At 41.2% G+C, this 24,891-nt stretch overlaps 2 protein-coding genes across 2 annotated transcripts; one reads left to right on the top strand and one right to left on the bottom strand.

Moving 5' to 3' along the window:
• Positions 1 to 2,140: 2,140 nt before the first annotated feature.
• Positions 2,141 to 10,474, bottom strand: anapc16 (anaphase promoting complex subunit 16). The gene is made up of 4 exons (XM_079577307.1): positions 10,339 to 10,474; positions 9,969 to 10,112; positions 6,043 to 6,117; positions 2,141 to 2,689 (listed from the first exon to the last, which is right to left on the bottom strand). Exons 2-4 carry the CDS (start codon positions 10,108 to 10,110, stop codon positions 2,580 to 2,582), a joined length of 327 nt encoding a protein of 108 aa, XP_079433433.1. The 5' UTR covers positions 10,111 to 10,112; positions 10,339 to 10,474; the 3' UTR covers positions 2,141 to 2,579.
• An 89-nt stretch (positions 10,475 to 10,563) lies between these two features.
• ascc1 (activating signal cointegrator 1 complex subunit 1) lies at positions 10,564 to 22,647 on the top strand (the record flags this gene model as incomplete). The annotated part of the gene is made up of 9 exons (XM_079577253.1): positions 10,564 to 10,816; positions 11,932 to 12,034; positions 12,103 to 12,200; positions 14,858 to 15,036; positions 15,120 to 15,253; positions 17,463 to 17,582; positions 17,719 to 17,843; positions 22,228 to 22,298; positions 22,531 to 22,647. Exons 1-9 carry the CDS (start codon positions 10,702 to 10,704, stop codon positions 22,645 to 22,647), a joined length of 1,062 nt encoding a protein of 353 aa, XP_079433379.1. The 5' UTR covers positions 10,564 to 10,701.
• Between the last annotated feature and the right edge of the window lie 2,244 nt (positions 22,648 to 24,891).

The following is a 24,891-nucleotide window of genomic DNA, read 5'->3' as shown; positions in this document are numbered from 1 at the left end:
GCAAGTTATTTTATCCTCCTTTAGTATATGGCAAACTCAAATGCTTGTAGGGAAAACAGTGTGCATCAAATTATAAAACATTTGTATCAATTTCATGAACTTTCAGGCTATTTTTGTAGTATTTTTGTGAGCCTGAAAAGTGACCCTGCAAGTTGTAAAATTTACCTATAAACTTGTCCCTGTAAAGAATATGGATGCTACAAAGATAAAAGGAAAGTTACGAATGAGTTTGGACCATAACTACTATTTTAATTTAGTGGCGTCTCCTTTCATTGTTGGCAATTTAAAAAGTCAGATATACGGCCTTTAAAGGAATAGGCCACCGTTTTTACATACTGAGATATGCTCTTACCTCACTTTAGCCAAGTTAATATATCCCCGTCTGGTCTTTGTCCGTGCGCTCTGCCAGGCAAACGGAGCACATACGCAGCCTCTCCCACATGTCACATAGCTCCAAAAAAGCTCACGATAGAAGCTACCAAGCTCTTCCACGTGTTCCCTATTTAAATAAAGTTACGTGAAGTGTTTTCATGCGAAGTATATTTACACAGAAATGTAACATGTCGATTTTATAAGCAAATAAAAAGGGGGACTATATTGTGAGGCGTAATAATACGAGGAGTAAAACGTCCGCGCAGTAACTCCTAAAGACTCCCCCGCTCACTTCCGTCAATAACCTTTAGGAGTTACTGCGCGGACGCTGTGCTCCTCGTATCATTACGCCTCACAATATAGTCCCCCTTTTTATTTGCTTATAAAATCGACATGCTACATTTCTGTGTAAATATACTTTGCATGAAAACACTTCACGTAACTTTATTTAAATAGGGAACACGTGGAAGAGCTTGGTAGCTTCTATCGTGAGCTTTTTTGGAGCTATGTGACATGTGGGAGAGGCTGAGTATGTGCTCCGTTTGCCTGGCAGAGCGCACGGACAAAGACCAGACGGGGATATATTAACTTGGCTAAAGTGAGGTAAGAGCATATCTCAGTATGTAAAAACGGTGGCCTATTCCTTTAAGGAGAAAAAAAAAAGAAAAATCCATATGATCCTTCACATTTCCCTTTAACATTATTTCATCTCAACAGCGGTTTCATAAAGCTACAGTAGCAAATGATCCATGTGGCTTAGGTTTCTACTAAATGAGGGCAAAATTATTTTTATTATTAAATGTGCACCTGTCAATCAACAGTGGTTGTACATGAATTACTCGAGGGTGGGGGCGAGGGAGGTGTGGGGGGGGGGGGGGGGGGGGATTGGCGCAGTGTCTTGTGGGATGGCACATAGCCCCTAATCACCGGTTAGTTAGCACCAGAGGTCGCTATGCTAAAGTGGCTATGATAGTTAGCATTGAAGCTCCTTTTCTATAACTCCTTCCTAACTGACAGCCCAATTCGGACGCTTCTTATCATGGCGGACGCTGACGCACATCCGATTTTCTCTTACCAATCTGCTCGTTTCGGACGGGGCCTTTGAGTAAATTTGTTCCGGTCTTAGATAAGATCGTTTTTGTCACTTTGTCAACAATCTGACTTTTTTCCCCAAGAAGCCTTAATATTTGGGTAAAGCTGAACTGGAGAAAATGTGCTGCAGTACTGCAAAGTAACTGCACTCTGAAAAAACTTAAATGGAAAGAGTAATACACTCTCTCAAAAGGAGACGTCTAAATACATATATTTCGTTACTACCCAACACTGAGTATGTTTTTTTCACTGTGAATGTGAGTTGATTATGTTGTATTGCACACTGAAGTACTGAAGTGAATGTAAAAGTGTTATTTCAATATCATGTTTTGTTAATGGTTCTCGATTAAAGCCTACACTTATTCTTTTTCAATGTTCTTCTTCTGTTCTCTTTCGCAAGGCAAGGTTTGAACTGTATAAACACTGCATGACAAACTAAACAGCTTGTCCTAATTAAATATTTATGGCTTTTGTGTCCAAACATAACACCTGAAGTAACACATTAACCAGTCCACATATAAAAGCTGCGCTGTTCCTTTAAGAAGTGGAAGTTTCCCTTTGTAAACAACGGTAATCCGAGCCAGATTAATCAGCCGTTTGTCACATTAGATCCACAAGACGGACCATTGTTTGCGATAAAGTTACGTAAAACAAGACGCGAACAAAAGCTGTTATATCAATAAATGTCCAGTTTATTCATATTTACATGTTTAAGTAACTTCGGACAAGTCGAAAGTGGACAAAATGAGCAGCACGTTTGAGAAGTTGGACAAAACAATGGCTGGATTAAATGAATTTACTCCCAGAAATGTTCCAAACTCTCCCATTGTTCCTTTATAGCCAAAACATTTCAAGGGATTAATTATTTAGTTTGTAAGTTTGGATTGAAAACATAAAATAAAACGATATACCACACAAACTGGAGTATTTCCAAATGTACATTAAGAGGATACTAAGCTCTGCCTGTTTTGTTCGACCCTTTGAACCTCAATTATGGGCAATAAAAACGACATGATGTAAAACTAGTGCTATAAAGTCAAGCAAAACAGGCAGAGACATTTGTAAACACATTTTCATAGTTTGATCTGATCTCTTTGAAGCACCGACGGCTTCATTTACGAAGGCGTGAATCCCAAAAGTTGTTCGATGGGTTTATATCGCCACTCGTCCGCTTCCAGCTCCTCGACGAGACTGGCCAACTTCTCCATCCGCGACACTTGTTGATCTGCAGACATAGAAGACGATGTTAGTTTTCTGACTGAATCATGTGACTGCAAAGACAAAGGACAATCGGAGCCGGACGTATATTTGACCTGCTTTCTAATCATAACAGACTTTTTAACCTCTTAACCCCCGCCTGAACTGAGCACGTGTTCTCCACTTTGGCTTTACCCAAATGTAAAAGCGTCTTGAAAAAAATAGCGTGTTTCCAGATGAAATATTGTTTGTGAATAAGCCACGAAAACGCATCGTGGCAAAGTGAAAAACTGATGAAAAAGTGAAGAAAACGTGAAGAAAACGTGATAAAAAGATGATGAAAAAGTGATGAAAAAGTGAAGAAAACGTGATGAAAAAGTAAAAAAAATAATAATAAAAAGTGGCAAAAAAGTGACGAAAGTGATGAAAAAAGTGGCGAAAAAGTGGCAAAAATGTGATGAAAAAGTGACAAAAAAGTGTTAAAAAAAGTGATGAAATTTTCCAAAAAAGTGATGAAAAAAGTGACAAAAAAGTGACAAAAATGTGATGAAAAAGTGATGCCTGATCCCGTCAGACCTTGGAAGCTAAGCAGGGAAGGGCCTGGTCGGTACTTGGATGGGAGACCGTTTAGTAACACCAGGAAGCCTAGCGAATGTAGTGTGTGAGTGAGTGGTTGGTGGTGGTCGGAGGGGCCGATGGCGCAGACTGGTTGCCTCGCTTCCGTCAGTCTACCCCAGGGCAGCTGTGGCTACAATAGTAGCTTACCACCACCGGGTATGGAGTGAATGAATAATGCAATGTAAAGCGTCTTTGAGTGTCCAGAAAAGCGCTATATAAAACCGATGCATTATTATTATTATTATTATAAAATGCTACGAAAAAGTAATGAAAAAGTAAAACAAATATGATCAAAAAGTGTCAAAAAAGTGCCAAAAAAGTGATGAAAAAAGTGACGATACAGTGAGGAAAAAATTACAAAAACGTGCCAAAAAAGTGATGGAAAGGCAACACAAAAGTCGTAAAAAAATGTCAAAAAGTGACGACAATGCAGCAACAACGTGAGAAAAAAGATTCTTCTAGATCAGTTATATAGGTCTTTGCTTTCAAATGCAGCGCGTTGCTCTGGCCTATAGGCTGTAAGCTCCAGTAAAGAAGCTTCTACATTTGGGTAAAGCTGAAATGTAGAAAACACACTTGGTTAAGGCACAAGAGGTTTAACTATCTGCAATATAGCCGTTGTCAAAACTCATTACTAACTTCCCCGACATCCCGATTCTTTCTAAGCCCGTTTCAAAAACCTTCAGGCAGCAAAGTGTCATGTTACTGCAAACAACTCCTATCCTGCATATAAGCACCATTTCCTGGCCTGCAAAACAGCACGCTTCAGTCTACCCCAGGGGAAACTGCGGCTACAAACCGGCGGCTATGGTTAAATGAAATCCCCTTCTCTTGTGTGAAGCACTTTGGGTGACTTGTCTCGTGTGAAAAGCGCTACCCAAAAAAAGATTGCCCTTCTCTGTGCCGGAGAATGATATCGTGAAGATGAATCCTTTTAATCCACCCATCCTTTTTCCTTTTCCGCTTTATCCGGGGTTGGGTTGCAGTGGCAGCAGTCTACTACACGAGAGAGCAGGCTAGAATACACATTAGTGAAGGAAACACAGAACGGCGATGAGAACATATGTGGACAAATGCTGCCTTCTGGGCGGGTTTATGGAATTATTCAGAGGTTCCAAAGCAAATACTAGAGGAAAGAACCCGCTAAAAGACGACTTTGAAGGAAAGCTACATGCTAACAAAATCACCTTTTTCAACAGTGCATTTATTGTTGTCACATTATGTTAATTGTAAATTGTGTATGTGCTGCCTGCCTAGGGACTACAGATGGAAGCTAGCATCCCCGCTATAATCTGGCATATTTACAGTGCTCATGTGCAACTGTTCATCAATATGCATTGTCCCTATCAAATAAATAAATAAATAAAATAAATAAAAATGTTGTGAAATATTAAATTCCTGTGTTAGTGAGGCTATCCCCTCTCCTCTGGCCAATCAGAGGCTAGTAGTCTGTTCACGTCACGTTAGTCTCGGTTCAGCGCTTTGGTCACGGCCCAAGGTCGGTCCCAAAATGTATGCTTAGTCAGCCTGGATTAGTCCTTGCCTGGGCAGTGGAAATGCTCGCCTATCAGGGACCAAACACTGGGTTTGTATAGGGCCTGCCAGTGGAAACCATTTGCGATTAAGTTACGTAAAAATGGACTAAGACGCAAACAAAAGCTGTCCGGTTTGGAAACACCGCATAGTCCCTCCAGTGTGTCCTGCTACGACTCTACTTCAAGTTCCCCCTGTTCTCATGACCATAGGTGAGGGTAAGATAAGAGATAAACCTTTATTGATCTCACAAAGGAGAAATTTACTAGGAACGTAAATCGACCGGTTAATCGAGAACTTTGCCCCCCGACTCGGCCAACTAGAGCACTTAGGGCTACTAGTGATTCCTCGAGTATCCAAAATCACTGTAGGAGGCAGAGCCTTCAGCTACCAAGCTCCGGCTTTATGGAATAAGCTCCCAGCCCATGTTAAAGAAGCAGACACAGTCCGACATTCAACACTAGGCTCAAAACTTACCTCTTCGAATTAGCTTATGATCAGGTCAGTTCGGTAAAGCTCTAACCCACAGCCTGAAGTAAAGCTGCCTTAGGAGAAACACTGCTGTGGGAAGTACGGTCCACTGAGCGCTATCCTCTTCTTCTTACTGCAGACTTTGTCTTATTATGATACAATATTTCTTTTATCTGTAGTCTGTTCATCACTATTCACATGGTGTCTCCAGTCCCACTCCCCCTTGGGAGTGCCTGTCTAGATCAAACGGAGGAACCCTGCCTACTGGAATTGGACATCAAGGACTGGACGTTCTGTGATCTTGGCCCGTCTGCTGAGGGACCCCCATCGGCCCTGGGTCTATAGCCTGTCCATCCATGAGAGTGGATCTCTCCTTCTATGGTTCTCCCTCTCATTTTTCCCCCTGGGTTTTTGAGTTTTTCCTCGCTGTGCTGGAGAGTCTAAGGACAGGGGACATCCGCACCGCTCGTCGCCACCTGCTGCCGACGTGGACATTAGTTTTGCCTGGATACTTAATTCACCTGAACTTTACATTGTCATATTTACTGCTCTGTTTTATTGCCTTAATGTGGGCTTTACAAAACCATTGATTGATTGATTGACTCAGCTCCCTCATTCCCTCAACAGCAACCGATGCGACACCGATCCGTCTATCGATCTCACACTCCATCCCTGAACAAGACCTCTAGATACTTGAACTCCTCCACCAAGATTAACTAAAACCAACCATAAACAAACACATTTCTGAACATTTCTCACCGTGTTTGACTTGCTTTAAGGTCGAGGCCACTTGATAACTGAAGACCGATTCACACAGGAACCGATCAGAGCCGTCTGCAGGTGAGGAAAAGAACAAAACCACATTTTATAACAAGATCAACTTTACTCATTATGCAATTTCTGAATGAAAGGACCATTCACTGAGTGGGATAAACGGAAACCAGGAAATCAAGTGGAACAAGGCAGAACAGCCAGGACTAATGCTCCGTCCACACCAAACTCGATTTGGGCGTCAAAAACGCGCGTCACGCCCGTTGTTGGACGCCTGTGCTCATTCAAGTCAGACGCTCGTAACCAAGCGTCAAGACGCTCTCGACGCGCGTCAAGAGCGTCGTCGTGGAGCGCGTTGGGAGCCGTTGTCAGTTATCAGTTATCAACATGGATGACATAGAGAGAGTGGCTTGGCTTTTATTGCTTCATAAAGCCAGACAACGTCGTCTACGGGCTCGTCGGCGCCGTGTCTGGATTCATGAGATCGTCCGAAGGCGTTCTCAGTTTGGCGAGTTTCACCATTTGCTCCAGGAGCTGCGCTCGGACGAGAGTCGCTTTCAACGGTACTTCCGCCGCTTTTAATCCTGGTGTTTAGATAAAGAAGCACTGATGTGTCTTTCTAAAAAAAAAAAGTCCCAGAGCGGCTGTAGCTCCGGTTCACAAAGAAGCTACGTCCGTGACTTGTGACTTGTTGACATCTGTGGGGCTGGCGTAGAATCTGCCCCGGTGGCTCAGCTACAACGTACGTCACTATGGGGAGAAAGCTCCTGATTGGTCGACGCTCGCGAATTTCGCCAAAAAGTTCAACATTTCCCAACTCGAGCGTCGGCCGCGCTCGACGCCCTGGAGGCGCGTCAAACGCTCACCAAGCGCGAAAAACCTCAAAACGCGCCGCGGAGGAGGCGCGTGACGCGCTGCGGGACATCTTGACGCCCCCCGGAGGCGCGTCCTCCATGTATTTTAAATGTAAACCTGACGCTTTGGAGGCGCCAAAACGAGTTTGGTGTGGACGGAGCATAAGAGGTGTTTGTTCTCAATATAGATCAGTAAATATGAGCATGCATTTGACACACAATATAAAGACTAAAACAAGGCTAAAATAGAATTCAAATATGATTGAAACTGAACTTTTGCACAGTTTTAAGCTAAGACTCACTTTATTCAATCAGTAAAGCAATTTCTACCCTTCCAGTATCTTAATAGTTACTGCATTTAAAGGCCCAACATTTGAACCTACTTTGAAGACCTTGATATTGTTGTTTAACTTGGACTAATGCACATTTCTAACCACGTTTCATAAAGCCTGCCCTGAGAACTTTAGATGTATCCCATTCCTACATTCATGTGGGCTGTGGGTTGTTTTTCTGCGGTGAAATAATTTGTTTTCGTCCAAAGGAACATCTCTGAAACTCTTGGCAGCGCAGTGAAGTCGTGTCCCGCCTCCTCAGCAGATGGTATGAGAAATATTCTGTTTGCTCCACCAGAAGAATCTGCTCCTGCAACAACTTTCCTCAATAAACAAAAGAGCGACGCGTGATGTTTTTGCTTCGGCTTAAAGGCTGGGAATGTCTGGTGGAAATATGTGTCCCAGATTTCATTACTTTCTAACTCTAAAAGTAGAACATGGGGGAAATGTTAAAGCAGCATAATTAATTGCATCAAAACCTAAAATTTCATTGATTGCAAATAGCAAAGACAAATAGAATATCTTCATGTAATCGTCACAAAGCATGTAATTGTTGCATTAGTTTGACTGTTCAAATATCAGTCTGCTGCCAAATATAATACGTTTTTCTGTTCGTGTTTCTAATGTAAATAATGTCAAACTGAACCTGAACTGAACTCATAAAGCTACTAACTGTTCATCTATTCTGCCTAAAGCATAAAAAATGTGGTATTTTGCCTAAAATGCTAACTAATGAGATTAGCTTAAAGGTTTAACCATAATGCAATATCAAGAGTCCTCTGGCGACTGAACGATGCCGTACAAATGTTTGAAATGTTCAGTATGTGTGGAAGTGCAGCTGGACAAACAGGACAGTTGTTTTAGTCATGTGATTTCAAACTTTTGAAGATAGATACTGATCAGTTTCTGCTGACTTTCAGTCACTGGCGACGTCTTTTATCCTCCAATATGGTGCTGACAGTCCACTGCTACATCAGTTTTAATAAATCGATTGTGCTCCCCTGAGAAATGGACTAATAGATTAATGCCATGTTCAAAATGCACATGAAGGCATGTCAACTGGTGGGAAACTCGGGCCAAAACAAGCTTCCCAACTTCCACATGTGAGCGTTTTAGTTACACTCTGCAATGTTCAAGAGTTCAAGAGAAGTGCTAGCAAAAAGAAAATTCACGTTATATTTTATAAAATTAACAAACAAATTAATGTAGCTTTTGAGATGCTGACAACAAATGGTTAGCCGAGTTGAATGCTGCCACTTATCGTCTTTATTTGATGACATCTAAATCCCCATTTTCTTACAGAAACAGCCCATAAACAGAAGCCAACTGGGAAAAATCGAGCACCCCAGTCCACATGAATGCAGTATGGCTGCAACTAACGATTATTTTGGAAATCGATTTATCCACAGATTGTTTTTACGATAAATTGATTAATCGCTTGGCTGTGAATGGTGTATGAAAACTGTCCATCCATCCATTTTCTTCCACTTGTCCGTTCCCGGGTCGTGGGGGCAGCTGTTGGAGGGTCTGGTGCAATCCCATTGCACCAGCCCCTATGGCTCCTCCTGCAGGTGGTGGGTCCACAGGAGGACAACCCCACGGTTCAAACCGAGCCTGTTGGTCTCTCATAAGGGGTGTCCTAACCGCTCTTTGTCTGACCCGTCACTTAGTTTGTCATAGGAGACCCTACCAGGGGCACGAAACCCCGATAACAGAGCTCCAGGATCATTCGCTCAAACCCCTCCCCCACATTAAGGTGGTGGTTCCAGGAGGGGTGTATGAATTTTTTTTGTTTTTTTTGTTTTTTAAATCACATAAAGAAAAAGTGGTGCCACTTGAGGATGTGTTGATGGAGTAAACTTAAAGTAAATGTTTGTTGGAGGCTCTTAGTGCTTATTCTGCTTTCTGATTGGATGAGACACAGACAGATATTTATGAAATTTAAATGTACAAAACACTAAATACCTTAATTATAAATACAAAGTAGGTTTTCATCACACAACTTTCATGTAATTTTGGCTCTATTTAAGGCTGTGTGAGGCAGAAAATGATTAATCGATTACTAAAATTGTTGTTAACTATTTCAATAATTTGATTTGTTGTCGATTAATTGTTTCAGCCCTAGAATGCAGCATAACTCTGAACTTAATCAAGAGCAAAATTGAGCCAAATAAACAACATTCACACAGAGCAGCGGACCAAAATTAATATTAATCTGGTTGGACATTTTGACATTTTTGACATTAATCTGGTTTGATGTTATGCACAAGTGTATTAAAATATAGCCATCGCTCAATGTAGTGATTAATATGCTCAATTAGTGAGTGACCTGTGTTTTCAATAAGCTTATGCAGTAAAATAGTTTATCATTATTTTTCAGTTTGAATCTGATGTAATGGTAACAAATGACATTTAGGGCCTTTGCTTAACCTTAGGGCATTGCCAGTTCTATTTGATTATTTCTATTATTTGCCCCTTTATAATGTTTGTCTTCACTGTACATAGGGTATCTTTATTTTACGATTATTCTTCTGTGATTGCACATTTTCCTGACTTTTTGCACCTTCTTGAGTGTTGTAAGTGAATTTCTCATAACATCTGATCTAAGCTCATATGTCAAGTGTTGCCAGTGGTACATTATTGCAATGTTTGTGGGATACCTGTAGGCTCCCCCGAAATTTAACACAAAATTTGACACAATACTCAGAGCCACATTTCCATCACTTACCCTCCATCATCTCTCCAGCTCCTTTGGGATACGTAAACAGCACTTTTCTTGGAGGAATCAGCTCCGAGGCGCTGAACCCGGACCCTGTGACCGAGCTACCACTCACTCCCCCCGCGGAGGAGGACGACGAGGACGCGGCCATCCCTGGAGCACAATTTCATCACACGTTATTTCCACAAAAACGAATAAAAAGCCGATGCTAAACACGATTAGCATTAGCCTGTTAGCATCTCCGTTATGTGTCAATGGCGAAATACTACAGTAAATGCTAACAACAAAAAAAGACCAAATGTGGCAACAAACTACCATTAACAGCACATCCAACAGTGGAATAACGTCTTCAATATTGCTTTATAGTCGTAAATCTTACCGTCAAAGCCTAAAAATAGTATAAAAATGTTACTAATCCACGAAGTCGTTTCGCTTGTTTTGTTTTGGGTTCAACAGATGCTTTGCGACATAAAAACGATTTACGTTCGAAGATGTACAACACATCCGGATGACGGCAAAACTCCTTTAAAGCTCAATCCTTCTCATATGGAGATCTACGAATCGTAAAGCGTTCACATTTCAGCACACGAACACGTAAATAGAAACTTACCAAGCTATGCTGCAGCTAAACTACTTAATAAATAGGTATTTTAGCGCAAATTTATAGCACTGTTTGCTAGCTATTAGGCGGATATTAATTCTAACGTTCTCCTTGCTAATGCTAATATAACACGTTGACGTTATGGAAGTATTACGTCCACAACTTGTCATCGTAAATGGCAGACAGTATCGAAGAAATGTCATTAAAGAAGACCAGTATGAGGAGGAAGAGGATTTCTCTTACATGGGCCCTCCAGGTGAGTTCATCTAAATATTACTGAGACTGGTGGAAGGTTTCATAGCATTTTGATTATTCCTTAGCATAGAACTTGAAACATGTTCATGGCAGGGGTGGGCAACGTCAGGCCCGAGGGCCAAATCCGTCCCTCCAGCATAGAACCTCTGGCCCTCAGGATGTTTTGAATGATTTTGAAGATGAGATCATCACACAAATCAGAGATCAAATGCCTAAAAATGTGTGAAATACGGTCGATTCTTTCACAATTTCCATACAGAACACCCGATTAGGTCATGTGTACGGCTGGGTACTGTTATTTTTTTTCTATACCGTTGCCTGAACGATATTGTTGTCGGTACCGATACTAAAATATTTGTCTTCTAGAACCAGAAAACAGATCAATAATGTGTGGAAGATCTGTAGATTTACGATATCGGGTTCATGCTGGATGTCAAGAAATGTGTGAAAAAATGGAGAAAACTGGGCAAAATAGGGAAGAAATGCGGAAGAAATCGGGGGAAAAATCGGAAGAAAAATTGGGAAAACAAGAAAAAAAACTGGGGAAAATATAAGTAAAAATTGTGGAAAATATTGGGAAAATTGGGGCAAACATTGGGCAGAAAAAAATAGGGGAAAAGATATCAATCACATCCTTTAATACTGCCCCTGGACCAACAGCATCAAAACTGTATATTTTTTAAAAGTACCTGCTAAAGATACTGTCACTTTTTCAATACAAGTAATATCTAAACTTTTATTTACCAGACTGGTATTGTTTAATACCCAGCCCTAATCATGTACATACAACGCTAGCATTTGTAGAAAATGGTGCTTTACTTTGGACTAAAACTGGCAGGTCCGGCCCTTGGTCTTTTTACAATGAAGAAAATCCCTACAAGCAAACTTGCCTATCCGATCTGGGGTTTTCACATAAAGTATCTCAAATTAATATACCTGATGGGAAATATTACAGTTTTCTTTCTTAAAGGAACAGGTCACCGTTTTTCCATACTGAGATTTGTTCTTACCTGAGCTTAGACGTGTTACCTGTCTGGTCTTTGTGCCTGTGGAAGAGTGTGGTAGAGTCCAAACAAAATGTATTTACAAATTCAACACCAATACATTTAATTTCAGAGCCTGAAGACCTGGTTGAAGAAGAGACGTGTGACACTCACTGCATTGAACAGACAGAGAAAGGATTTCGCTGTGCCATAGACGTACCAAGTGTCCTCTACAAGTTAGAACTATTACCTTTTACATTGTGATTTGTGCTGTTGTTTCTGAACTGCTTTGTCCTTTTCATAGATATATCATTGGTAAAAAGGGAGAGACTCGCAGACGACTTGAGTATGACACGAAGACCTCCATCAGCATCCCCAAACAAGGGGTGGAGGGACAAATAGGTGAGATTTTTCACAGAATAATCGTGGATCAAAACAGAAGTGGCAGATATACACATTTCTGTGAGAATGAAGTCTGTATTTAAATGGAATTTGGTAAATGTATTCAAAGCAGAATGCAAGTACGCCACAAGATAGTGCTTATATTTAGCTTGCCTTAAAGGATCTGTATCGTGCTATTTTAGCCATCCCAAAGTAAAGTATAGGCATTTATATGATATATTGTACCTCTACCACTATGGAGTACTAATTTTTGTGAGCGTTTTCTGGGGGTATTTTGCAAGCGCTTCGATTCAGTTAACTCCGCCCCCTCTCTCCGAGTTAATCTGCCCATGCATTATTAGCAGTAAGAAATATAAATATCACAGCAATAAGTGAAGTTATTTCACAATGCAGTTATAAGGAGTTGACATGTGCAACACAGCTTCAGAAATGACTAACACACACGCTAACACACGCGCTAACACACGCGCTAACACACGCGCTAACACACGCGCTAACACGCGTTTTGATTGACTCACCGCTCTGTCCTGGCTGCTTCATCGGGTGTTACATGATGGGACTTGCGTTGGTTATAAAAGTTCCACTTTGATTCTGGCGAAAGTTCACCAAACATCCATCAGAGACAGTCGCAGAAAAACACTATTTTGGCTGATAGTCGCTGAATCCTGGAAAGAAATTCCAACTTCTGGCGAGTGGTCTCATCTGTAGAAAGGTTGAATAAAGTCCTGTCCTCTCGTAGCCAAACGTGCTTTTTTTTCTCCGTGACATTATCGTTAAGTAAGAAAAAAGAAGAGGCGTGTCCAGAGTAGGTTAGAAAGAGCTCCTTCACAACTTTCGGTGCCAAAAACTGTATATATAAATGGACAGCTTCTCCTCACTCCTCCCCGTTTACCATAATGACCACGCTCGTGGGGGAATTCATGGCGGATTTACAGACTCCCTTCCCCAGCTCTGACGAAGCATGTTCCTAAAAAGGGCATAAGGGCGGGATCTTCACCTTAGACTCGGGAGAGGAGAGGGCGGAGCAGCTGCTCAGGGAGCAGGATTCAGGAGGATTACTGAGAACTGTGTGAATGAAGCCAAAAACCACTGTGGGGGTGTTTTTGGGGAAATAGCATAACAACATGGCTAAAAGCTCCAAAAAGTCTATTATGCATGACAGGGGCGTAGCACCAAATTCTGGGCCCTGGGTACAAACTATCTTGGTGGACCCCCCCCCCCCCCCCCCCCCCATATGAAATTCACTTTTCATATTCTATGTTCTTTGACCACATAACAGTGGTTTGGTGGTTTGACAGTGCAGTTCATTTATATTCTATTATAACTTTATTATATATACCATAACTAAGTGAAAAAATGGGTTGGCCAAAAAAGTGCAATTTTGACTAACCTTTAATCCTGTAATGACATAGATATTTAGATTAGGAATATGGAATATTCTACTTTCATTGGGCCAATTGAAATGGCTAGTTTTAGGTAGAGCATAATGATGATTATCAGACCACATTAAACAGGAGGACTGCACCAGGGACGTGGGATATTTGTGCTGAGAATAACACGACTTTAAAATATGCATTAAAATGCTATTTTAAAAAAAATATGATACTATATGATGTCTCTGTGGCCCACAGGCCTGAACACAAAACTCAAGGGCTTCAGCCTCATCATATTTGAAGCCTTTACCTTTAAGTGTATTGTCAGTAAATTGTTGTTGTAAAAAGTTACGCTGGAATAGGCAAAAGCACGAGCTCCACCGTTTCAGTAGAACGACGTTAACTCGTCTCCAAAGCTGCGCATTTATAATGCGTAATTTCAAATGCGCGCGGCTAATTAGCATAATTAATTCGGCGAAAATGGCGTGCGACCTGTGGCTTTTGTCACTGTATTGGCCTGATGGCTCAATTATAATAAACATGAGGAAAGAGAAACTTTAGAGGTTAAAACCAGGAGAGAAGGAGCTCTGTCTCTGACTCTGCACCGCCCACTTCTCAGCGCAGGCAGAGGCAGGTACTCACCTCACCTCATGTTCAAGTGTCATTTATGACAGAAAGTTGCCTCTAAGGCCCGCTAGAACAGGCTAGTGTTAAATATAAGCACATTAGAGCGAGACCAGACTAAGATCTGTCTTTCCCAGCTCTGTGTCATTACATTACAGAATCCACCTCATCAAAGTCACTGCTGAGCTGAAGCGCACGGTTCTGAACACCGGTGTGGGCTGAAACATTTGGCACATTTTTAAAGGGGTGTCAGGGCCCTGAGGTATTATCAATCATTATTGTTTGTGCAAAATTCTGTGTAGCAACCATTGTATTTTAGCCCAGTTGTGTTCAGTTCTTATTGTATCAATTATGAGGAAACTTAGAAACTACAATACATAACGCTTTTTGCAGCATTTTTGAGGGCCCCTACCCTGCTCTGGGCCCTGGGTACTCAGTACCCTTTACCCCCCCAGTCCGACGCCCCTGATGCATGATATAGGTCCTTTAATTTATGCACTGATTACAGATTAATTCATGAGACACCATTATTTCTTTCGGCCTTTCGCCTGTTAATACGTTTTCATATTCGCTTCTTATGGAAAAAAATGTTTGTGCATCCCTGTTCTAAAGAAATGATAATGAGAAGAATAAGAAATACCTTTTGTTCTGTTCTTGCAGTTATCACCGGTGTGCATAAATCCGCAGTCTCGTCTGCGATCACTCGAGTCGAGCTCCTCGTCGACAGCTTCAGGAAAAAGCAGCCTTTCACTCATTTCTTGTCATTTCCTCTGAACGACCCCAGAATCCAAGACGGCTTCCTCAAATTTAAGGATGAGGTGTTGGGGAAATGCTCGCAGGTGAACCACAAAGAAAGTAGTTACACTATTCCCCTGCCCTGTGTACAGTGTATCAGTTTTGTGTATATGTATGTACACGTTAGGATCATGGCGTGGAGGCGAGTATTTTCCAAAACCCGGCCAAGCTTCACCTGACGGTCGGGACTCTGGCTTTGTTAAACGAGATGGAAGTGAGAAAAGCCTGTGAGCAGCTGCAGCAGTGTCAAAACTCCATCAGGTAAGAGGCTTTGATACTTCAGGCGGACTCTATACAACCATAAGTGGAGATCCTCTCGTTGTGCAGTCATTCTTTTTGATTTGTGTAGCTTGGTCAGGTATTGGCTTATGTTGTTTAATATCTGTTCGTATTATCCCAAATTTTCAGGCTGCGACCCCCAAAATGTCTATGCAAGCAATTTAGGACTCCACTTTAAGAAGAAGAGCTTTATTGGTATAGCGCCTTTCACAGACATGGTCACAAGAGCTTTACATGAGACAGTTTTACATTCACGCTATACTCGAAGCTCCGTATGTAGCTTCAGTTTTCCCTGGGGAGACTGACAGAAGCGCTGTTGCGACACATCTGTGCTAACGGTCTCTCTGACCTCCATGCATTCACACACACACACACACACACACATCATTCATCCTGGCCTATTGTACAGGATGAATGACCAGGATTAAAAGCACCCGGAGCACCCGGAGGAAACCTACGCAGACACGAGGAGAACACGCAAACTCCACACAGAAAGGCCTCGTCCAGGTGGGGATTAAATCCAAGATCTTCTTGCTTTGAAGCACAAGCGCTAACTGCTATGCCACCGTGCCGCCCAACATGTTTGGTGCTAATAATAATAATATTATCAAGAAGCAAAACTTTAAAAAGCTGGTTTAATAATTTGGTTTTATTGTTTACTTGTTTGCTATTTGACCTTTTTATGTTTTCAATCCAGAATTGTATTAAAATAATCCCCTTTTTATTTTTTATTTTGTGTGTCTTGAAATCATCTCGAGGAAACACTCACCCAGTGCCCCGTGATCTCCTTGGAGTGTCCCGACCCACACTTTGGGAACCACTGGTTTATAGAGCCCACTGTATTTACTAGTGCTGGGACAAACTATCGTTTTGTAATATATTGTGATACTATCAAAGCATCGATACCTTTAATGCTTTTATGAAATATTTTAGTATAAATTAGCCTGGCCTTAGCCATCCGTAAAGTCAATAATCATTTCCCTACATGTACGTCTGGGCCTGATCTCAGTGGCCGCGTTACATCGGTTGAATTTCAACCATTCAGCGAGCGGGAAAGGCGGGGCTTGTAGGTGACGCTGATTTGAAGGTTGTAGTTTGGCAATGGTGGCGGATACAAAAGTAATGGAAGCTCTTCAATCTGTCCTGATTCTGCTCCCAAATATCCAGAATTTGAAACTGAAGCCTTGGAATACCTAAGAGTTATCTTTTTTTTTCTTTTTTTTTTATCTTTATTTGAATTGGGACAGTGCACATGAATCAACATGTGTTTTTAAAGGGATTACATGGAGTTTAAAAATGTTAAAATGATCTAATTTCCTCCCCCTAAATGTTCCAACAATGTCCTAAGGTATAGAATGAGCCCAGACCTGTTCACCACAACTGCCTCTAAAATCCTGCACTGTCACTCAAAAAGTGCCGTCATGCACGAGCTTAATATAGAAGGTGCAGTTACACGTATGACCTGAGGTGGCAATAGTGAGTATAAAATGGCTAACTTGCGTCTAGCCCCTTTAACATGTAAATATGCCGGAGTTAGCCATATAGGCTAATTTTCATTTGTAGTCCCACAGGCACAAACATACAGAAAAAAAAAAAACATCACAGAGACAAAACATAGAGAGACATAACAAAACAGTGAATGATAAATGACAACATGTAATTAAAATATGTAAAAATAGGTAAATTAGCTCAGATAAAAGATCAGAAAGGGACAATACACAAAACACCACGATCTTCCACACAGCAAGACATGTATCAGTGGTTGGTGACTTTAACATGTCTGATTGTCCAAAAGCCACTTCTTAACAGAATTTCTAAAAGTGTGGAATGAGGTCAAGTTCCTCAATTCTGTTGGGACCAAGTTCCAGGAATGAGCTGCGCGTACTGAGAAGGCAGATTGTTCAAATGAAGTCTTTCTAAATGGGATTTTACAATCTCCCTTGCTTGATGAGCGCGTGTTTGAGATGATATGATAGATTGGGGTAAAGCCAAACTGCAGAAAATGTGCTCGGGTCAGGTGGGGGTTGACTGAGAGGTTACTTAGATCAGATGTTTTACTCAAAAGAGGTCAGAAAACAGTTATTATGCTCTGGTTTTGTATGTAAACAAACTCATCTTGTCTGACAGCTTTATTTTCTCCCCGTTTCCATACAATAATTCCGTATAATATATGCTTTAACGTTGTTTTTAGGGAGATCGCGGGTGGGAGGCCCCTTGAGCTGGAGGTGAAGGGGATCGAGTACATGAACGACGACCCTGGGATGGTGGACGTCCTGTACGCTAAAGTCAACGTGAAGGACTCCTCTGATAAGTGAGTGGGAACAGATAGGAAGTTATTTACTTAACCCACTGTCGGAAACCTTACACCCACATGCCTATTGTGTGGCCCTGAATAACCAAATACTGTTTTCCCATGTTGCTTTAATGAGGTGTGTTTGTGTGTGCAGGCTGCAGGTGATCGCGGACCGCCTGGTGGAGCACTTTGTTTCCTGTGGGCTGATGGTCCGAGAGTGGGACCGAGTCAAACTGCACGGCACCGTCATGAACACCCTGTTTAGAAAAGACTCCACAGGTATAAGATGGAGGAGGTTTAGAATCGCTCTTTTTACTCATGATTTTTTTTATTTTTTGTTCATGCAGTCCTTATATTTAAAGAGTTAAGTCGTGCTAGGCTAGTGCATGTCTATGGCAACTAGTAGCCTGCATTAAAAACTGTCTGACCCAAGCACAGTGTACCTGAGGCAAATCACGTATAACACCAGACTAACCATATAAATGTCTGTGTGGACTGAATAATTTTTGAAATATAACCATTTTGCATTTAAAATAACGTATATTTGAGCAGCATCAGCTTCCTGGTTGTAGCTACGCAGCGGCGGAGTGATCTGCTCGGTTACCGGATCTACAGTAGTTTGTTTACCTGGGGCCGGCATTACTACACGTGGAATTCACAAAGGAGCTTTCTACAAATCAGATATGGCGACGTTTGGAGGACGAGCCCATAATTTTGAAGAGGTTTTTAATGCAGGCTACTAGCTACCATAGACATGCACTAGCTTAGCACTAGCCTAGCACTAGCCTAGCACCACTAGACTCTTCAAATATAAGGAAAAAAATGTATCTACAGAAATCAACAACACTCTGGATAACTAGAACTAGTTTACGAAACCTAAGAGTTATTTATCTTTGATGAAGACATGTCTCTAGTGTAGCATTCGAGAAAGTTATTAAAGAACTGTTTCTTTCATTTGCGTAATATCGCCAAGCTGAGACAGTTGGTCTCAGAAAAAGAGCTGGAGACTATTATTCATGCCTTTGTGTCGTCGCGGTTGAACTATTAAAACAGCCTGTTCACCTGCCTTAATAAGAAGGAGCTGAGCCGCCTACAGTATGTTCAAAACTCTGCATGAGGCCCCTGACCCGCACCAACAGGAGAGCCCACATTACTCCTGTTCTGAAGTCTCTCCACTGGCTTCCTGTTGCCTCCAGAGTTAACTTTAAAATTCTGGTTCTGACTTTCGTCTCACAGACAGGCTCCAGTTTATATCACTGACCTAATCCATCCCTACTTCAGCTCGGAGTCTGAGGTCTTCAGGTCAAAACCTGCTCATGGTTCCTCGGACCTTTTACAAAACCCGAGGGAACAGGTCCTTTAAAGCTGTCTCTGGAATGACCTTGCATTCCCTTGACTCTGTGGAGACTTTTAAAAAGCAACTTAAGACTCATCTGTTTAAACAGGCTTTCCAGAGCTAATAGAGCTGCCTCTATGGATTTAGTTGTTGTCCAGTGTAAAGCACTTTGTGACCTCTGTCTGTGAAAAGCGTTATATAAATAAAGATCACTTATTTACTTACTTTCTAGGAAATGAGGCCCGATGTTAAAAATCCTGAAATATCTCTTTAACTCTTACCTGAAGCAAGCATATTTTCTCCAATTTGTCTGTACCCAAATCTAAAAGCTTCTCATTTGAAAGCTAAGGCCTACAAAACTGATCTGAACGGATCTTTTTCCTCGCGTTGTCGTCACTTTTATCACATTCTTTTTCATCTAATTTGTATCACTTTTTTGTTGAGTTTATGTCACATTTTTGTCGCTTTTTTGATGCTTTTTTGTTGCATTTTCTCCAATTCGCCTTTACCCAAATCTGAAAAAGCTCCTCGACTGGAGAGCAACAGTGTGATGCCTCATTTCAAAGCTAAGACCTACAAAAGTGATAATAACTTTGTGTTTTTGTCGTATTTTCATTGCTTTTATTTCGTCTAATTTCTGTGGCTTTTCCGGCACTTTTTTGTCAATGTTTTTGTTGCATTTTTAAATATTTTTTGTCACATTTTTTGCCGCTTTTTCATTGCTTTTTTACGATTTTTTTCATCGCTCTTTTGTCACTTTTTTGTTGCGTTTTATTCTTAGAAGCTTTTAGATCTGAGTAAAGCCAAACTGGAGAAAAAGTGCTCAGTTCAGGTGGTGGTTACGACGCTTTAAAGGGGCTAGATGCAAGTTAGCTATTTTATACTCACTACTGCCACCTCAGGTCATACGTGTAACTGCAGCTTCTATATTAAGCTCGTGCATGACGGCACCTCGGACTCGAATTAACACCTTTCTGAGTGACAGTGCAGGATTTTAGAGGCAGTTGTGGTGAACAGGTCTGGGCTCATTCTACATTAGGACATTGTTGAAACATGTAAGGGGAGGAAAATACTTCATTTTAACATTTTCAAACTCTGTATAGTCCCTTTAAACACTTTTCATGACACTGACTGTAAAACAAAATCAACATTTGTCCACTTTAAGCCACTGTTTCTATAAAACCCCATTTGCCTGTCCCCTCTTTTGTTCCCCTCTCCTCTGCCTCTCTCGTCGTGTTTCTGGTTCAGACCGGTGCCAAAGCCGTGACGCTCGAGTTTTTTTTTTAAAACAACAGATTCCAAAAGAGCTGCGCGTCCCGGGCTGTTTGGACACTGGCCTGTTGACGTGCTCGTCGCTGCGTGTTTGCTAACCGCGCTCACAATAGGCCCCATTCATTTTCCCTGCGGACTAAACCAACAACCAAGAGATGGCCCGGGACATTGCTGACAGTGTTTACCCCCAACGCTGAACAAAAATACCCCTTTATCCCCACTTTTTTTCAGGTTAAAAGCTTTCTCCAGTTAGCTAGTACATTGCTAGTATTAGTTACCATTATAATAAGCCATACCTACAGTGTAAAGCAGGGTTAGGCAGGTTTTCCACACACGTTTTTTATTGAACAAGCCGTAGATTTGCCTTTAAGACTGAAATTACGACCAAAACAACCTAATAACATTAATTTCAACAGACTCCGATCAGTTTTCATGCTGTTTCAGATGGAAAATATTGAAAAAAAGGTTCCCTATAGGCTCGTGACCCACCGATTGAGAATCACTGTTTTATATGACCAAAAAATAAACAAAAATATTACATAATTACTCAATTTCTAGCACTTTAACAGGTATTTGATCTCTTATTTGCATAATGATATTTCTCAAATTCATCTGGAGGGCTATAGGTTCTGTGCTGGAGGGCCGGATTGGGCCCCCAGGCCTGACGTTGCCTACCCCTGGTGTAAAGCATAGCAAATTAATCTGTGGAGGTTAAACTCCTTGCTACCTGCTCAAAGCTGTTTGTTTGGCCGTGAATATGAGGCTCTTTCAGACTGTCCGTTGAAGTTTGGATGATTTAAGTCTCTTTAGTCTCTTATTTTAGTCTATGAAATTATCTGGACAGTTTAGCCATAGTTTTAGTCTCACAAACTACTTTTAATTTAGTTTTCGTCAAGGAAAGCAGAACTAAGTAACTCATGCCCCTAGAGGCCATAAGCGCCACTGCAGGTGTCGTAGCATGTTACGTTTTTTTACTCATTAATTGTCCGTGAGAGTAAATATTACGCTGACAGAAAAGACAAAGGGACAGAGGGATATTGTACATCCAATTACACAATAGATTCACTCAGACTTGGCTGTAAATACTGTTTAAGTGGTAGCTTCTTCTTTGTGATTCTGTTAGTGTGTATTGGTGACTCCGACCCGGTGCAGGGAAAGTTGCAAGTGTGGTTTTCTGGCCAGAGACACTAGGGAGAGATGAAAGACCCCCCCCAATCATCCCTTTAACACTTGTATTATCCCCAGAGGGACTACGGAAAATGTTTATTAAGGTAAACAAGTTGGTTAGCTCTGCTTTAACACATTACACAAACTTATTGACAAAAAAAGCATCAAAAAAGTGATGACAATGCGGAAATACGGACAAAGGAAGGAAAAATCTTACACCAGTTTTGTAGGTCTTCACTTTCAAATGAGGCGTTACACTGGCCTTTAAGAAGTTCTTTCATTTGGGGGAAGTCGAACTGGAGAAAATGCGCTCCATTAAAGTGGTGGTTAAGAGGTTAAGTGAAAGCACTGAAGTACAGCATGTAGAAAATACTTAATTAGGTCTGGCTGTCTTGAACCAGTGATCCAGCTTTTATCCCAGTCCCAAAGCGCATGCGTTTCAAAACACATCAATAACATGGCTGAATCCTGAAACTCTGTACATTCGGTTGTAATGACACTTTGCCACTAGATGTCACTGTGGAGTAACTGCTTTGGATTTCACGAAGCTTCATTTTGCCCATCTCTACCCTTAATTCAAAGTAGAAGTGGTTTCAGTGGTTGTGAGTCAGTGGCATTTGACAGTACATCTGCACAGCGCCACCTACTGTTCTGGATTGTGCGTTATTAGGCTTTTAAAATGAACAAAACACATTGATAAATGTACTTTTTGCTTCGTAGTGGAGTAAATAGTATTATAGTTATCCTTCAAATGTAGCGGAGTGAAAGTAATAAGTTCTCAACAAGTGCGGTTTCAGTGAAATGCCTTAAGTTTCTAATGTTTCTGCTGATTTTTAAGTTTCTTTTTTTTAATATTTTGAGTAAGTGGATTTCTTTGTTTTCTTGCAGCTGAAGGATCAAGCTCCGGGGGAAAACAAGTGAACGCGAGAGAGGCTTTTGATGCAAGAAATATACTAAAGGTTGGTATGTTTAGTACTCAAACGCCAATAGTGTCATTTTTACCCCATGTTCAATCAATATTTAGCTTCTCTGCTGGGCGTAATTATTAACACCCAGTTAAAATTGAGGAGGAAAGATTTAAAGCACAGCATTTCTTCAACTGTATTATTTTTCATTGAAATTTCTTCAGCCACCTGCAAATGCCCGTTTTATCCCACATTAAAAGTCTTTGATGTTTTGTTTTGGTGACAGACGTTTGGATCTTTCCATTTCGGGGAGCTGGATTTGAACACGGTGCTTCTGTCACAGAGATACTCCACAGACTGCACTGGATACTACTCTTCAGCCGGAAGCATCTCCTTTTCGTGAACTTTAGGACTTGGATTCCACTAACCAGGACTGCTGCACTCATTGTTCATGAGTTCAAGAGTCAAAATGAGCAACAAAATGGGTCAAATTGTTGTTTCAAATACATGTGATCCTCATTCCAACATATTATGAAATGCAGCTTGCTTTATTTGTCCACCAGGGGGCAGCATTGTCATATATGATTAAAACACACACAAGGTTGAAACCATCACCAGTACAAGGAAGCAAAATGTTAGACCATTGGGTGCATAGTCAAAAACCATTCATTAAAATATTCTTTCTTTACATTTTCCTTTGTGTTTATGTACTGTTATATTTAGTTTCAAGCTTATGTTGATGTTTTTTTTTATGTTGTTTTGAACAGAAACTTGAATATTGAAAAAAACGTTCCCAAAGTCCAGGACATCGCAGCCTCCTTATGGATAGGAAAATCTCTCAGAAGTTCCCCAATAATAAATTTCCATCCATCCATCCATTTTCTTCCACTTTTCCATTGCCGGGTTGTCTGCCCAAATCACACTGCACCAGCCCCGGCTCCTCCAGCAGGTGGTGGGTCCACAGAAGGACGGCCTCATGGTTCATACCGGGCCTGTAGGTCTCTCACGGGCTGCTGAATCGCTCTTTGTCTCATCTAGGAACTGTTTGCCCTGGGAGACCCTACCAGGGGCACAAAGACCCCGACAACAGAGCCCCCAGGATCATTCGGGTGCTCAAACCCCTCCACCACGTTAAGGTGGCGGTTCCAGAAGGGGCAATAATAAATAACTCTATTTAAAGGAAGTTGTTATTATTTTACAGCTAAAATTAAAAATATATTTAAAAAAAACACAGGGAAATGACTGTAAGCCAGTGTTTCTCCGAGTGGCTGTAGTGTCTGTGAGACCCTCCAGGGGCCCCCTAAAGAAAAAAAGTACTACATTGAACCAGGTTTGATCTACAGACATTGCTATGTTGCTTTTTATTTAATTATGACTGTAAAATGAGAAAATGCCTTTGCCTTTTTCAATTATTATTGCTAGGGGGCCCTGAGAGAATTTAACATACGGGAGTGAATGAATCATGACGACAGTGTAGCACTTTGAGAAACTTTGTATAACAGACCTGTAAAGCGCAATACAACTCATTATTATTATTATTATTATTATTATTATTATTATTATTATTATTATTAAAGTTACTTTTTAACAAATAAACGTGGATTTCCTTTCAATTTTTTTTATTTAAAAAAAAATAATTGTTAGCATTTGGGAAGTGCCGTTAAGGTCATGTTCGTAGCAGCTAAAGGGAGTAAACAAAGCGAAAATACCCTGAAATTTCTCTATTTACTGGAACAAATGCTTTATTGTGAACACATGTTTCTAATAAATGAATATTCAGAAAATGGCGAGGAACAAAATGGTTTGACAATCCATAAAAACAGACAATGCTAGCAGGAAGCTTACGTTAGCTTGATGCCACGCTATGCTATGTGCGGCTGCGCAGCTGTGAGTCTGAGGTGGTCGTCTGCAGCACCGGGGCCCCTCAGGGCACCGTCCTCTCACCGTTTCTCTTCACCATCTACACATCGGACTTCACATACAGCACGGACAGTTGTCATCTCCAGAAGTTCTCCGACGACTCCGCCATCGTGGGCTGTGTGTCTAAGGGGAACGACCTGGAGTACCGGTCAGTCATCATAGACTTTGTGGACTGGTGTGAGCGCAACCACCTGTGCTTGAACATCAGTAAGACGAAGGAGATGGTGATCGACTTCACCTGAGTGATCTTCTTGAACGCCGACTGTAACAAGTGAATTTCTCCTTTGAGAGATCAATAAAGGTTTATCTTATCTTAACGTTAGCAAACTGCCGTTTTTTGCTTCCACTGAACAATTTGCTGTGACAAAGCTCTCAAATGGACTCGATTTTGGCTCGACTTTATTGTTGTGTGCTAAATATGTTTATAGTCCGCCAGAAAACGGTAAAAAGAGTGAAAAATCGTGATTTCAATGAGATGTTTCCTTCAGTTGTGTGACGGTTGCCGTGGCAATAGCTAGTTTAAATAATTCCATGTTTATGATTCTAAAGATGACGGTATGTATGTGTATCTATAGCAACTCTCACATTCTTGCCAGAGTGCTGTCTTCAGCTGAGAGTAAACTGAGCGCACGGTGGCACAGAAGTCGTTTTGCTGCACATTTTCTCAACAAAACGAAGAAATTCAACCTTCAAAGGCGCCATGGACGGTAATTCTGGTAAGTGTCAA

Source organism: Gobius niger, assembly GCF_951799975.1.
Source record: "Gobius niger genome assembly, chromosome: 19".
Taxonomy (NCBI): Eukaryota; Metazoa; Chordata; class Actinopteri; order Gobiiformes; family Gobiidae; genus Gobius; species Gobius niger.
This window is presented reverse-complemented; position numbering and strand designations above follow the sequence as displayed.